This window comes from Monodelphis domestica, chromosome 3, assembly GCF_027887165.1.
Source record: "Monodelphis domestica isolate mMonDom1 chromosome 3, mMonDom1.pri, whole genome shotgun sequence".
NCBI classification, from domain to species: domain Eukaryota; kingdom Metazoa; phylum Chordata; class Mammalia; order Didelphimorphia; family Didelphidae; genus Monodelphis; species Monodelphis domestica.
Window position 1 is genome coordinate 441,981,677 of NC_077229.1, and position 17,375 is coordinate 441,999,051.

General features: G+C 34.9%; 1 protein-coding gene across 2 annotated transcripts in view; it reads left to right on the forward strand.

Moving 5' to 3' along the window:
- LOC103094680 (sperm flagellar protein 2) overlaps window positions 1-17,375 on the forward strand; it is a 136,579-nt gene that overhangs the window by 75,952 nt on the left and 43,252 nt on the right. For both annotated transcript variants that reach the window (XM_056824544.1, XM_056824545.1), the window contains 3 exons: window positions 7,909-7,965; window positions 10,143-10,326; window positions 14,487-14,619. In XM_056824544.1, coding sequence (XP_056680522.1) covers window positions 7,909-7,965; window positions 10,143-10,326; window positions 14,487-14,619 — 374 coding nt within the window. The remainder of the gene's footprint in view (window positions 1-7,908; window positions 7,966-10,142; window positions 10,327-14,486; window positions 14,620-17,375) is intronic.

Below are 17,375 nucleotides of genomic sequence, written 5' to 3' on the forward strand. Positions count from 1 at the left end.
TAATAATATCTATTTATTCTTGAGCTTTGCTTGAGACAATGATGGCTACTCCTAATTTTTTTGCCTCAGTTTAAGCTCAGTAGATTCTGCTCCAGTCTTTTCCTTTTACTGTGAGTGTGTCTACCTGCCTCAAATGTTTTTCTGGTAAACAACATATTGGGGGATTCTGGTTTTAAATCCACTCTGCTATCCACTTCTGCTTTATGGGTGAGTTCACAAATTTACATTCACAGTTATGATTACTTTCTATGTATTCCTCTCCATCTTGATTTCCTCTTTTAATCAGTCCTTTCTCCTTTCACTCTTTCCCTCCATACCAGTTATTTGTTTTTAATATCTCTCTCCATTACCCCTCCCTTATATTATGCCTCTCCCATTACCCATTTTCTTATTCCCCTTCTACCTCTCTATAGTGTAATAGGATTCTATATCCCAGCTTTTTGTTGCTTCTCTAAGCCAATTCTTTTATTTTTATTATTATTTTTAACACTTACATTCTGCCTTGGTTCCAATTCACTGAGCTACCCAGCTGCCCCGCTCTAAGCCAATTCTTTTTTTTTTTTTTTTGCCAGGGGGAGTGGGGTTTCATACTGGTACTTTGATTAAATTTTTATTTACTTATTTTTTAGTCAATTTAGAATGTTATTCCTTGGTTACAAGAATCGTATTCTTTCCCTCCCTTCCACCCTTCCTGTGGCTGATGTGCAATTCCACGGGGTATTACATGTGTCCTTCTAAGCCAATTCTAATGAAAGTAATGTTTAAGTATTGCCCATCACAACCCTCATCCTGTCCTACTATATAGTAGTTTTTTCCCATGCCTCTTTGTATGATATAATTTACTCCATTTCATCTCTCTTCTCCTATTTTTCACAGTACAATCCACTTTTTTTACCCCTTGAATTTTTTGCATATCATTCTAAACAAATTACTACCACATCCTATATCTATGTATACTTCTTCTAACTATTATGATAATTACAAAATTTTAGGAGTTACAAATATCATCTTTCCATGTAAGAATATAAACAGCTTGACCTTATTGCATTGCTTAAATTTTCTTTTTCTTATTTACTGTTTTGTGCTTTTCTTGAATTTTGTATTTGGAAATCAGATTTTCTGTTCAGGTCTCTTTTCATCAGGAATGACTGGAAATCTTCTATTTTGTTCAATGACCATTTTTTTCTCCTGAAAGAATTTAGTCAATTTTGATGTGTAGTTGATTCTTGGTTATAAACCTAGTCCACTTGTCTTCTGGAATATTATATTCTGAAGCTGCAAGATCTTGTGTAATCCTGACTGCTTCATGATATTTTAGTTGTTTCCTTCCAGCTGCTCGCAGTATTTTCTCCTTGACCTAAGAGCTCTTGAATTTGGCTATAATATTCCTGAGAGCTCTCATTTGGGGATTTATTGTAGGACATGATCTGTGGATTCTTTTAGTTTTTATTTTACCTTTGAATTAAAAAAATATTAGGGAAGTTTTCTTGAATAATTTCTTATAATATGATGTGTAGACCTTTTTATTTTTGGTCATGACTTTCAGATAATCCAATAATTCTTAAATTGTCTTTCCTGGATCTATTTTCTAGATCAGTTGTTTTTCCAATGAGATATCCCATATTTTCTTCTATTTTTTTCATTCTTTTGATTTGATTTTTGTTGATTCTTGATGTTTCATGAAGTCATTGGCCAATTCTAATTTTTAAAAACCCAAATTTCTTCCATGGCCTTTTAGTCTTCCTTTTCCATTCTACTTTAATGGCATTCTCTTCTTTACTGGATATTTTTGCCTCTGTTCTAATAGGTCAATTATATTTTGTTAAAAATATTTTTCTTCATTGGATTTTCATGCCTCTTTTTCTAGTTGACCAATTTTGGTTTTTAGGGTATTTTCTTTTTGCGTTGCTTTCATTTCTTTTTCCCATTTTTCTTCAACTTGTCTTATTTGATTTTGAATTCCATTTTGAGTTCTTCCAGGTTGAGATCAATTCCTTGTTTTTTAATTTGACATTTTGCTTATAGTTTCTTGGATATTATCATCCCTTGTTGGTTCTGTTCTTTGTTCCTTGCCTCCCCAACCCCCATTCCATCTAGGGTTAAGTATTTTTTATACTGTTTGCTTATTTTCCAAGCCTTTTTTGCCTGTGGAATGGGCATTCTTCAAGCTTTTTCATTCTGTCTCCTTTGCTGGCTTTCAGGATTTGGAACTGTGACCTATTTTGCCCTAGGGCTAGTTCTTTATCCCAGTAGCAGAGGCTTGAAAAGGTCTAGTACTATGAACTTCTAGACATCAGTGTGGGCTGGTACCAACTCCTGGGACTTGAAAGGGGTTGGGGGGATCAGAGGGGCTCTTTTGTTGGTGTAAACCAGGTCCCAGTATCCCAAGAATGGCTTATGCTCTGGTTAGAAATCTGGCATAGTAGGTGGGGGGAGGTCTGATAGCACTCCTCTAGATGAAGTTTTACTTTTGGTTCCCCCATATCCAATGAAAATCAACTCTCTCTGCCTGCCTTTCAAGTTGTGTTCAGTTGGAGAAAGCCCTCACTCCATCTTGCTATTGGATTTTGTTTCCAATTATTTTGAAGTGCTTTTTAAAAATTGGTTTGAAGGGATAGTCAAAAGAGTTTTTGCTGCTACAAAGCAGCCATCTTGGCTCTACACCCTTATAAAGAAAATTTCAAGAGTCAATGAATATATAAGGCACAGAACTCTAAAATAAGGGAAATATAGATTGAAATCCTACAACAAATGCTAATAAACCAAGCAATGAAGTGAAAAATAAACATCTCTCTTTCTCATTTTCCCTGATGGTAAAATGGGGAGAATTTTATCACTTGTCTCACAGTGTTGTGAAGATCAAATGAAATAATTCATTTAAAATTCTTCAAAAGCCATTAAATTATAATATAATGCCATCAAATTATATTAATCATATTATACTGGTGTTATGTGTCATATAAATTTTGTACATTTGTATTCTATGTTATTTTTATAAATATATTTTATTAGTTATATTCTATGTTATTATGTATTTGATTATATATTGTATATTTCTATTCTGTTCATTATTATTTATAAATATATTCTATTGTATTCATGTTATTAGCTTGGTTGTATATATTGTACATTTGTATTCTATTTGTTATTACCTGTATATGTATATGTATATTATACTAGTGTTATGTGTTATATTACATATGTAAATTTGTATTTTATTCAGTATTATTCATAAATATATTCTACTATATTACTAATTTTAGTGTTATAAGCTGGGTTATATATTATGCATTTGTATTCTATTTGTTATTATTTATAGATATATTATACTAGTGTTACTATGTATTAGATTATGTATTACACATTTGTAATTTATTCATTATAATTTATAAATATATTCTATTATATCTTTGTTATTATATGTTGGATTATATATTGCATAATTATATTCTGTTATTTTTTATAAATTTATTTGTTATTATATAGTGTATATTTGTATCCTATTCATTATTATTTGTAAATATGTTCTATTATATTAGTTATATTAGAGTTATCAACCTATAAAACCACAGAACCACTAAAGTGGTTAGAACAAGTCTTTAATCAGGATGAGGAAACCTATGCTCTAATTGGCCATACATAGATTCATGAGCTAGATACCACAAAGAGATATGCTCTGGAACTCTGAGAATACTGTCTCTGGGCAAAAGCACCTGGACAGGGGATTTTCCAATGAACTGAAGAACTTGGGGTCTTATATAGCTTTGGGAGAATAAAAGACAGGAAGCACAATTGATTGGCTTACAATGGAGACAAAGGAATGAGGACTACCTGTGAGAGGCCTAGATACCATGGGAAAAACTTCCAAGATAAAAGGGTACTTAAGATTTTATTATATCTAACTAATTCTATCTAAGTTGAGATCATTGGATATTTTAAGGTTTAGGAACACTGGGTCTTCCCCAAAAGCGAGTTCCCAAGGGAAAAAGGCAAATTTGAGAGTTCATTAAAACAAAGTTTTTGCTTTCCCCTTTTGGTCAGAGGGATCAATAGCCATTGACTTCAACAAAAGGACAAAGGGGTTTGTGCCCAAGAGAGTCTGCTTCTGTTTTACTAAAGATAAGATACAAGGGGTATAAGTATGAACAATTGGCATCTGGGGGTACTCCCCATCTGTAGCAACTCATTGACAGTCAGCCAGAAAACAAGCATTCTGCCTCTGGCAAAATCCTAACAATAAAAACTATCCTAGTTCCCAAAGTCTGTCAGGTTTTTCAAGTCCTATGTAGGCTTCTGAATCTTTCTTCTTTTATAAAAATCTCCTTTGAATAGACAGATTCTCAGAACAGTTACATTGCTAGAAAAGAAAACATGAGAAATGTATAACCCAATTCTCTAATGGAAACTGATTGACTCTTAGAATATTTGCTCAAAATTACATATAGGACTAAATGATACTGCCAGTCACCACAGACATTCAATAATTCTTTTGACCTGATAGAAATGTTATCAGTCCTTAAAAATAATTTGACACTAAACAATATTAAAAGTAACCTCATCAGCTAGTTTTTAACATCTTATTTTTAACATCCATTAACATCCATTTACACTAAGTACAAATATACATAAGTTGTACTTGCTTAGAAAATAGTTTGCCTTACCATACCAAAATAATTGTATAGTAAAAGCAACATTAAAAAGATACAAACTATAAAAATATAAAAGCAAAAAATAAAATCCATATCACAGATTTATCAAGGTTTGTAAACCTGGAAATGGCTCTCTTCACCATTTGTGGAAAAGAAATAAAATGGAAAGGACTTCACCAAGTCACAGAAGACTACTAAATATACTAAGTATCCTATTTGCTCTCCCTTTCATTGCCTTTTAGATTTTTTCTTGAACCAGTTATAAAATTTGACATTTTTAATTCCCCTGGGAATCCTAATGGTATATACCCTGAGCAAGGTCCCTTTTAAGATTGGCAATTGGGGGCATCTGAATGGCCCAGTGGAATGAAAGTTAAGCCTAGAGATGAGATTTTGGTTCAAATCTGTCCTGAAACACTTCCCAGCTATGTGATCCTGGGCAAGTTACTCAAGCCCCATTGTCCAGCCCTTACCACTCTTCTGCCTTGGAACCAATACATGGTATTGATTCTAAGGTGGAAGGTAAGGGTTGTTTTTTTTTCCATTTTGGCTGTAAGGTTCCTTATGTAGATGTATTCTATGGACTCCTTTGGATTCTGATTGTAGGTTGTTTTGGTTTTCTAGGAAATGACTGGGATAATAATTAGGGTTCCAGAGGTTCTGATTTAGTTCTCATTTTAACTCTACTCTCACCTGTGGCTTCAAGAAAAGATTGCATTTGAATCAGCTTTACCCCAAACATATTTTTTAGTCTAAGGCAAAAGTCACTTCCAAGAAGAACTTCAGTTGTTCAGTTAAAATTCTTAGGGGTTTTTTTGTTTGTTTGTTTTTTTGGTTGGGTTATTTTTTGCCATTAATCAATGTATTTTCCCAATATTTCTTGTCCATTTGCAATAGATTTCTGCAGGTCTGCAGTTTATCAAGCTCAAACTTCTATCTAAAAATACATTAGAAATGCAATATAGATAAAACCCAAACAAATCCAGAACTTAAGTTCTCAAGCTTCTATAAAAGTTTTCACAAAAAAAAATTAAAACCATTATAAAAAAAGTCTTATGTTATAGCTCTTCATACCAGGAAGAACTTTTCTCCATTTTAATTGGACCAAAGCAATTACCAAATTTTAGATTAAACTTTTTGGTTTAGACTACAACCCTTCAACTCTACTTCCATTAAAAGCTTTAGCCAGTCATCCGAACAGATTCCTTTGCTCAGCTGTTTCCTTTCTTCCAGTAGGGTAAGGGTAGGGAGAGACACACAGCTGCCTTGCTTCACTCACATACATACAACCAAACATATATATATATATATATATATATATATATATATATATATATGTATGTATGTATGTATGTATGTATACACACACACACACACACAAAATCAGACATATATGAGTATAGAGGGTTCACAGCCAGACTGAACTGAACCTATTTTGGCCATGAAAAAAAAAATGCTTAGGCTCAGAATTAGTCAACTTTTACCAATGATCTCAACACCTAAAGTCTAACTACCTACTGGTACCTGGTCCACTATTTGAGGACATTTCCAGCAGTAGTCCCCTCCATGGGATTTGCTGGAGCAAACACATAGTTCAATAAACTCCTGATTAAAGAGTGGTTCAGTTTTGCAAATACACAAGTTCGTCATCCAAGAGCTTCACTTACCCAGCCAACCCCCTAAGTTGAGTCCAGACAACTAATTGATGGGTTCCTGTGGATGTCACACGTCTGGAGTCATTCTAGCATGTGGCTTCAGCAGCAACAATTTCAAATCTCGCTGGGACCTCCAAATATGTCAACTTGGAAAAACACAGAACCATCCAAGTAGTTAGAAAGAACAATCAGGACAAGGAAGACAATGCTCCAATTGGCCCTACACAGAGTCATGCGCTAGATACTACACAGAGACAAAACTCTGGGACTTTGGGAACAATGTCTCTGGGAAAAAAGACCTCGAAAGGGGATTTTCCAATGAACTGAAGAACTTGGGGTCTTATATACCTTTTGAGGAGTAAAGGACAGGAAGGACAATTGAATGGCTTATAATGGAAGCAAGAGAAGGAGGACTACCTGGGAGAGGCCTAGATAAAAGGGGAGAAACTTCTAAAAGGGAGAGTACTTAAGGTTTGATTATATCTACTAATTCTATCTAGGCTGAGATCATTGGATACATTAAGGTTTATTGTTCAGTCTAAGACCATGATGGCAAACGTATGGCACATGTGTCACAAAAGGCACACAGAGACCTCTCTATGGGCATGCACCCATTACCCACCGAGAGTTCATTACTAGAAAGGTAGAGGGGCTAGGGTTGAGCTGTTCCCTTCCCCACTCTCCACTGGCCTGAAAACATTTCTCACATGGCCCATCCCTCTTCCTAGCAATACAATAGGAGCACTTCCTCCTTCCCTTTTCTGGGGTAAGGTGGACAGGTCATAGGAGGTAGAGCTGGAGGGGAGTAGAGTGCTTGGCCACTCCCTTCCCTATCCCTAACCCTAAATTACTTTCTAACCCTAATCCTTAATTCAATTCTAACCTTAACTCTAAATTCCTTTCTAACCCTAACCCTAACCCTAAGGAAATATTTTCACTTTATCCTCCCCTCTGCCCAGCAACCCAATGGGAGTGATTTCTTCCTACCCTATATGGGGTACAGGGGTGAGGGTAGGGTGCATGACAGGTAGTCTCTAGGTGGGTGGATGAGGCAGGGCATGGCACTCAATCTCTAAAAGTTTTGCCATCACTGGTCTAAGACAATGGTCAGTCTGGGACTTCCCTTAAGGCAAGTTCCCAAAGGACAAAGGCAAATTTGGGAGTTCCATAAAACAAAGTTGTGTTATATGTTGGATTACATATATTGTACATTTGTATTCTACTTGTTACTTATAAATATAGTGTATACTGTTAAAACATATTTATAAGTAACAAGTAGAATATAGTAATATTATATGAATGATATATTGTTATGTAATGTATCAAGTTACAGATATTGTATATTTGTATTCTACTAGTTATTATTTGTAAATAACAGATTGAAATGTAAAAAACATTAATTGGAAGAAAATATTGAACTATGGAAATTAAATGAGAGAAAAAGGAGGGAATGAAATTGTATTTAAAAGCAATATAGTAACATCAGATACTCATTTTTAAGCTATCACAGGAGAATCTCAGTATTGTATACAAAATAATTCCCATGATTTAGAGGAGGAAAAAAAGAAACCCAAAGGCCCCTGCCTCGTGTCTTTATTTTTCAGAATTCCTCTGTCAGAAGAAGAAGAAGAAGAAAAAAAGGAATTGACTCCACACCAAAAGTAATCATAGATGAGCTAACATAGCCATAGACAATAGTCAGCCAACAAATATTAAGTGTTTACTATCTGTCAGGCTGAGTGCTTGGGATGCAAAGAAAGACAAAACACCAGCCTGCTTTCTAGTAGTTTACATTCTAATGTAAATAATTATAAGACAAATAAGAGATATATAGTACAAAAGGGAAGAAGATCTTAAGGAAAGGCACTAGCAACACCAGAGACCAGAGGCCTTTTTGTAGTTGGGTTTTGAAGTTTGATTTGAGCTACAATTTGAAACTTAGGAAGTCTGGAAGCACAAAGCATTCATTCCAAGGATGTGGGAGTGGGCTGGGACAAAGTAGGGAAATGAGAAATGCAGTGCTTGGAGCAAGACCGGTTTAGATTACCTAGATTTGATTTTTCCCTCCTTTGGGGGAAATTTTTATTTATTAATTTACTAATTTTGTTTAGTCAAAGTCTTGCATCTTAGGATCAATAGTAAGGCAGAAGAGCACTGAGGAGCAGGCAATGGAAGTTAAGTGACTTGCCGAGGGTCATAGATCTAGGAAGTAGCTGAGGTCAGACTTAAACCCCAGACCTACTGTCTCCAGGCCTGGCTTTCTCTCCACTGAGTCACCTACTTACCCCCTAGTTTTGATTATTCTAAACAGAGATATTTTATTGTTCAGCTTTGTCTCTGAACAGTTGTAGAACCACAAACAGTTGCCATCCTTTTAAAGAATATGTGAACCATCAAGCTGATCCAGAGGCTAACTTTGAGAACCTCTTGTATGAGAATAATGATGGCATAATGTGTGATCATTTCTGACTAGAAAGGCAAACTGAATGAGGATACTAGAGAGTTTTTCCACTTTCCTTTTAGTTCTTAAATTATGGTTTTATGATTTAGTTTACTATGGAATTACTTCTCAAAATAATAGAGCTTTATGAGTGAATGAGTGAATGAAAGAATGAATTAATGAATGAATGAAAAGAAATGTTAGATATCTGTCATATATCACCCTTTGTCACCTTCTATATTTATAGTCACAAAATTGTAGGGTTTGAGGAGAACATCTTCTCTGGTATCTTTAATTTGTAACTGAGGAAACAGGCCCAAAGAGGTGAAGACATTTGCATATGGCCTCATAGCTTGTTAGTAACAGGATCAGTCTTGAACCTGGGTCTCATGATTTCTAGTCCAATGATACTCTCCAACTGACAAATCTAAGTAAAAAAAAATATCTTTAGAAGCCAATTATTGGTTTTATTCTATGTTATTCCAATTAATAATTTGAATTTTACCAGAATTAATACTTACTTCCACCACCATAGCAGTAATTCAATAATTACACTGTTGAATTGAATCAAGAGTCAACCATTGACTTGACATCTTTTCTTTTGGCTTGCCTGAACTAATCTCTGGATTGTAACAAGAGTAGATAAACTGAACATCAAAATTAACATTTTACTTTTCTTAATTTGTTTTTTCTTCAAGAGTGAATTCATTTCTAATTCTTCTCTTTTTAAATTGCCTTCCATATCCAAAGCCTCTCTTTTTCTCAGCTTCATTTTTGTTGTTTCTTCCTCTCTCACAGCCTGTTAGGGTGCCCTAAGTACAGACAGTGATGCATTGACCTAATTTCTAATTTTGATTAACTTCTAATGAAGGAATATCTTTCTACACTAATAAAACTTCCAAAATGTATGGTGTTTTTCTTCACAAATGACTACTTTATGAAAGTTCCTACTGTTTTTTTGAAATGTTGATTACTAATTTCATTTTTTGGCATTAATGCGATTAGTCCAGGAAGTGTACCTTTGGCCTTTTGTGAACATTTTGCCACTTGAATTATTCTTCTCCCAGGATTTTTTTTAACAGAAGTTAAATGTGCCTTTAGTCTCTTCTGCTAAGGAAGCTGAGACTGGAGCAGCTCTCAGTTCAGGCACTCTGTGCTATAGCAGGTGTCTGCATGTAGTCCAACTTTAATATGATATTCCCCCAAAATTCAGGAACAGCAAGCTTCCTAGTGAGGGGTGAACCCACCCAAGTAAGAAAAATGGAGCAGGTCAAAACTGATCATTATTGGAGTGAGCCTGTGAGTAGCATCTCTATTTCGAGACTGGGTGAAATAGAGAGAGACCTGTACTAAAAAAAAAAATGTTAACATATGATATCTTCTTTTCTATTGCCTAAGAATCCCTGTAATTCCTCGGAGACAGCCTTCTCCTGAAGGACTATTAAACAAGCCCAGAAGTAAACTATCCCTGAGAGGAGGCAGACCTGATTACTGCTTAGAAAATGTCCAACTCAAATTTGAAAGAGATGAGAAGACCCTTATGACTATATGGCAGAATACATCTTCAGCCATCAACCTCTTGGTAAGTTCAACAGCCTTTGATTTTATTGATAAGCGTTTAGAGGGTGTTCTCTATGTACAAAAGATTTCTCAAGGTTCTTTACCCTTAAATAACTAGCTTTCCAAAAGTCAGGTAGGGAAAGGAAGTAGCTAGAAACATATATGGCGTGAGGGAACTGATAGATGGGAACCTGGAGAGAGACAGAGACAGAGACAGAGGAGAAATTGGAAAGCACTTTATGATCTCATTTTATCCTCACAACAACTCTATCAAGTAGATGCTTATTATTTCCATTTCACAGATAAAGAAACTGAGGTTGAGAAGGCAGCTGGGTGGCTCAGTGAATTTAGAGCCAGACCTAGAGATGGAAGAACCTAGGTTCAAATCTGACCTCAGAAACTTCCTAGCTGTGTGACTCTGGGCAAGTCATTTAACTCCCATTGCCTAGCCCTTACAACTCTTCTGCCTTAGAACCAATACACAGTTCTGATTCTAAGACGTAAAGTAAGGCTTTAAGAAAAAAAAAGAAACAAACTGAGGTTGAGGAAGGTTCAATGATATGTCCAGAATCACACAGCTTATAAGTGCCTAATACAGGATTTGAACTCAGGTCTTCCTGATTAAAGGTCAGAACTCTATCCATTTCTTTGTAATGCTTGACACATCACATACATATACCTCACTGTCTTGAAGATTCAAAGTCTTAATCCTTAGCCCCTACTGCTGCCATACTCAAATCTTCAGCACTTGCCAAACAAAAAACATTTTATTGCTTCCTAAACTTGTCAAGCATATCATCACCTTATCACTTCTGTATCTCACAGTTCTCTCTTCTTAGAATCAATTGGCCCCTCCTCTCAACTCATCTAAATTCTACCCATTCTTCAAACATAGCTCAAATTCTGTTTCTTCCACAAATCTTTTCCTATTAATCCAGACCTCTATGACTTCTTCCTTCTCTGGAAGGACACATTCTGAGAAAGTAGAAAGTAGGTAGAAAGTACTAAAAAGTAAAAGACAGCTACATGCCAAAAGCGAGGAGGGTTCATTTGATTCTATAAAGGAGAAGTATATCTTAGATCTCATTGTTTGATGACCTTTTTAAAAGAATAAGGACAACAAAAAAGTAGAGACTCCTTCCTTTCCTTCATATTCCTCCTTTTTTGTGTTCTGTAATGTGCACGTTCCAGACTAGCATCTTAAATTATTTCTTAAAGAGTCAAATAAATTAGAAGGCTGTGTCCATCAAATTCTATTAGTCCCATTAAATCTCTCTGGGGAGGAAAAACATGTGAAACTACCGCAGGTTAAAAAAATGTTCACTTAAAATAATTATGAAAAATTTTCCCACAGTTTACTTTTGTTACTGTCTTCTTTAGCAAACAGCTAGGTAGCTTGGTAGATTGAGAGCCAGACTCAGAGATGGGAAGTCATAGGTTTAAATCTGGCCTCAAACATTTCCTAATTGTGTGACCCTGAGCACATCACTTAACCCTCTTTGCCTAGTCCTTATTTACCCCTCTTCTATGTTGGAACCAATACATAGTATTGACTCTAAGAAGGAAGGTAAGATGTTTTTTTAATTACTATATTCCACATAATCACCACCAGAATCATGCTAGAGATGGCAGAAGGGATGTTCAGTGACAAGATAATAATAATAATAATAATAATAATATGTTGTAGTGTAAAAAATGATTTTTTTAATATCTCAGTTGTGTACTAGAGTTTGAGGAAGTTTCTTTTTTGTCATTTCTTCAAACCAGAGTCATTAACAATGAATGAGATGATCATAGGTACAAGCTAGTTACAAGGATCAAATAAAAGGAAATAATGGCTGTCCCCAAAATCTCAATGTAGATTAAAGTTATTTAAGTCACTTCATCTCTCTGAGCTTTTGATTTCTCATCTGTATAAAGTGGAGAAAATAATAGTTGCATTATCCACCACAAAAATATTTTTTGAGGAAAATAATAAATCACAACCCCTAACATGCTTTGAAAATATGTTTTATTCTTCGAAATTTACATTGTAAATTATAGTCAGTGTGTGTGCACCTTTTTTATAGATCACCAATTATCTCATTTGATCGTAGAGCTAGTGGAAGCATTGACTGTTAGCAATAGAGAAAAGAGACACTTCCTGTTCCAAAAAAGATTAACTTAATTTTAGTTAATTGCCATAAGGAAAATAGAACCTTTTAGAATCAGTGCTGTTCAAGTCATGGCAACTGAATCCATGTTATTTTCTTTGTAGCAGTTTCACCCAGTAGTTGCCCATTTTGTGCATTGTTTAATTTTAGCAAAATATTCTTCTAATTAGCCAGTACAAAATGATTTCAAGGAAACAAAACAGACTTAACTGTCACACATCAAAACACTCTTTTCCAAAGTCCTTACCCAACATATTAGCTAGGTAGCTAAGGATATTGCCTTTTCATTTTCATTTCAAAAGGGACAGAGAGACCTTGGGGCAAATGGCCCTGGAAAATGAAGATGGTAATCTTCATTATCATCATCATCATCACAGGGATATTGACAAAGCAGAAATATCAGATTTAAAACAAAATTTCTAGCTTGTTATGCCTTTCAATATAGCAAGTTGGAAAATGGATTGTCCATGTTTTATAGAAGGAATAATACCAAACCCACCTTCCGTTTTACCAAGAATTGGAAAGTACAATTTGAAGTTGAAATGTATTTATAACAAAAATGTTACTGAAGTAAGATGATTAACCTGGAGTCTGTGAACTTGTTTACATGTGCATATACATGCATACTGTAATATTTATGGGATAATGGGGTGGGATTGATTGAACAGGGAATACTGAAGGTTTTATAATAGGTAATGGAGGCATTGAAGGAAAAGAGAGAATATGGCTACCGGTGAGGTGAAAGGAGAGAGATGCCAAGAGGCTATTTTTGAAAAATGGGGTTCCCTAATAATGGGCCACCTATGATAGCCTGAGGGGATGTCTTCTCTATAGGATGAGGTGGCAGATACCCCAGAGAAGGTAAGCACAGACCCTCCTGAGGGACAAGCCTCCCCCAAGACCAAGGTCACCCAGCAAGGGTCCAATAAGGACCATTTATAGTTGAATGGCTATCCTGAGGTTCAGCTCCCTCTATGCCCCCTGAAATGTTAGTCTTCTTATCTGACTCTGATATTCAAATAAAGATAAATTTTAATAACAAGTTTGGATTGTGGAGGTATCAGGGAAGAGGGAAGAGGGATTCCCTAGATGAGGTTTGAGTCTCTCCCAGCTTTTGAGCTGAGACCAGGCCTCACAGGCTGGTGGAGGGTTTCTCTTATTCCTGTCTATGCTAATCTGTGCTAGTTTTCTTAAGTTCAAAGTCTTAGCAGTAGACAGCAAGATGGAGAAAAGTTCTGATCTTCAGAGCTGGTTGGGCCTGTCTCTTTGGATTGATGCCCTAAAGTCCAGCCTTACAGTCCAAACTGCTTCCCTTAAATCTTTTTGTCCAAAGAACACAATCACAGGGATCCAGGTAGTGCACACAGTTTAGAAATTCAAGAATAGTGGCACTTCCAGAGACAGGGAGAGAGGCCCCTTCCAGTTCCAGGGCCTGGAAGAAAAAAGCGAGTCACAAGACCAACTGCCACTCCCAGTTGTCTCTTCCCCCACCAACTGTCAGTCTTGTCAATATCTTCTCTCTAACACTCCAACTGCTTTTTATTCCAACTCAGTGTCAGAAAGTCCAGAACTTGCTTTAGTTTTCCTTTCCACAATACACAATAATATAAATGTGCTGGAATATCACTGTACTGAAGGAAATGATGAATATGAAAATTACAGAGAGATGAAGATAACATTGAAGAAAAAAGAGAGAGAAAAGAAAAATGTGCGTTCTTGTCTTTGTTTTACTTGAAAATAACCAGTAACTTGAGCCATTATTTAACATCCTTTCTGAAAGAATCCTGAGCACTTTCTACTATCTCCATGTGAGGACAATCTACAGTTGGGAAAATTTTATTGTAAGGAGTTGGTTTCACCTATATGATAATTAACAGGATAGCCTTTCTGATACAAAGGTTGATAGTTGCTCTCTTCCTTCCCCATTCTTCAATTTAACAGTAAATCAGAGACACTTCTGACCACTAAACCCAAACAGAAATTTTATTTCCCAAATATTCCAATTTCAATAAAATAATATCATTTCTAGGTAAATTCTGAAATACAGTTGAGGAAACTAGAAGATGATAAAGAAAACAAACCAACATCAACTAAAGAAAAATCTCCTCAAGATGGTGGCAAAGGTCCTAAAGGTGCTAAGAAAAAGCCAGATAAGAAGAAAGGTATTTGATAATCTAGAAAATAATCTGTCTTCAAGTCTTATTCTAGTATAAACTATCCTCTTGAAAGAAAGCTTGGGAAAGAGGTGCTTGTCATATAGATAGAATGAGGAATAAGAATCGGAGCCAAGTGATTAACTGGTACCAATATGTTGGTAAAACACCCAGGGGAAATCTCAATAGGATTTATATGAGACTATGGGTTAGGATTGCATGGGGCAAAAAGGATTGGATGCATTGTAATCTGTACTATTAGAGAAGGTAGTAATACTGATTATATCCCAGTTTAAATGAGGCACACAATAAGTCACTTTTATTTAGTGTTTTGATATTTATAAAGCACTTTTCATGCAATAACTCTGAAAAGTAGGTAGTGCAAGCATTATTATCATCTTCATTTTATAGATGAGGGATGAATTGAAAATAATTAAGCATAGATGGATATTCTTTAAGGATAGTTGAGCCCAATGTTAACCTAACAATAATCAATTAGAATGTATTATTTGCCCTATAACTTGATTCTTAATCTAATTTTCTTTCAAGTAATGTCCATTTAGTATTAGTTCTCTGAATATTTACATGCTGTATACTGACTTTAAAATTTAATTCATTGAACTATCCTTGTGGGATAAAAGGTATAGGACCTCCCCAATGGATGCACTCTAGGTAAACCTCTATGTTCATTGATTCCACAAACAAAATTTTTATCCAGGTGAACTCAGGCTAAAATGAACATCAAATTTCAACTTTAAAAGGAATTCACAAAAAGGCAACATATAATCTGAGAAGTGGATGGGTAATTGGAAGATTAATTTTCTTTGAAGATGCTGAGGGGAAATGATGAGCTTATTGTATATATTAAGTCTCTAGTCTTATTTTTATTTTTAAATAAGTTTATTTTGTTTCCTTTTAAAGTATCATAGTCATTTCTGGCTATGTCTCAATCCCATATTAAGCCCTGTCTTGTAATTTTTTTAAAAAGCATTTAAGCAGAATAATACAGTAAGAACACACAACAATCTGTTCATTATTATTCACCTGCAGCCTACAACCTCTTTACCCTAATCTAGCCTCCCTCTTATTACCCACTATTTCATTAACCCTTTTCTTTCTATTTCCCCACTGGACAGAATATATTTCTGTACTCAACACCATGTGTATATCTGTGTATATTTTTCTCCTGTTATCATATTCTAAGCTTTCCCTTCCTTTGTTCTGGTAATTGCTAAATTTTTGTGACTGACTGTGGTCCTTGGAATTTAATTCTTTATGTTTGGATACTTTGAATAGCCCTGCATTTGGGGCTAAAATATTCCTATAAGTTCTCATTTGGGAAGGGAAAAGTGAATTCTTTCAATTTCTATTTCTCCCTTTTTGTTCTAAGAGGTCTGGGTGTTTTTTTTTTTATGACTTCTTAAAACAATGCTCTGTTTTTTGGTCATGGCATTTAGAGTCTAGTGATTATTAAAATAATTTCTTTTCAATATATTTTCCAAATTAGTTGTTTTTTTGCTGTAAGACATTTCATATTTTCTTCTATTTTTTGTCTTTTGTCTTTTAATATTTATTGACGTCTCATGAAGTCATTAATTTCTGTTTGATAAGTACTAATTTTCAAGGGGTTATAGTCTCAGATAAGGTTTTCTTCTTCTTGTCTGAAACTTTTAGTTCTCTTTTTACATTTTTCTTTCATAGCTCTTGTTTAGTGTTTAAAATTATTTTAGCTCTTTATAAACAACTGTCTTCAATTCTTCCAAAATGGACTTGTGACTAAGCTACATTTTAATTTAAGGCTTTGCTTATAGAAGTTTTTGAGTCATTCTCTTCTAACTTTGTATCCTGAGTTTCCCTTTCATCATAATAGCACTTTATGGTGGGAGACTGGAAAAGATCTTGTAAATTATATAGTCCCACCTTTCATTTTAAATAAACTGAGGGTGGGGCAGCTAGGTTGCTCAGTGGATAGAAAGAGAGTCAGGCCAAGAGACAAGAGATCTTGAGCTCAAATCTATCCTCAGATACTTCCTAAATGTATGACTCTGGGCAAATCACTTAAGTCCACTGCCTAGCTCTTATGGCTCTTTTGCATTGGAAATGATACTTAATGTTTAGTCTAAGATAAAAAGTAAGAAATAAAATAATAGGGTCTTAAAATAATGTTATAATAAAATTTAAAACTGAGGCCAAGAAAAGTTAAGTGATTTCCTTGGGGTTAAAAGTAAAATAAATTAATTAAATATTTCTTAAAATATTAATTAAATAGAGCTAAAATCTGAAATCATATTTTCTGACTGCAGATCCATAATGTTTACAATATGATCTGTCACACAGCCTTTCAGATATGTGAAAAGCTCTCACACCCTCATGTCCAGCACTTTATTTCCCATACTTAGCATTCCCATTCTCTTTAGCATTTTCTTTATATGCCACAACTTTAAGAAGCCTTGCCATCCTAATCACCCTCTTTTAGATGTACTCTGCTTTTACAAGGTAAAAGTGTGTAACCGTTTTAAATGAAATCAAGTTTCCAAGTCCAGGCAAACTTGAAGAAATATTTTGATTCCTGATTCTAACTTCTAAAATATTATCTATTCCTCTCCACTTTCCATCATCCTATGTTGTCTACCTGCTTTCTTTGCCCTCATCCAAGTTAATGATCAAAATGTTGAACAAAATCAAGTCCAATGCAGAGAGAGTTCTTTGGCATGTCTTTTCAGTCTAACAATATTTATTATCTATCAAACAATATTCCATGGTCT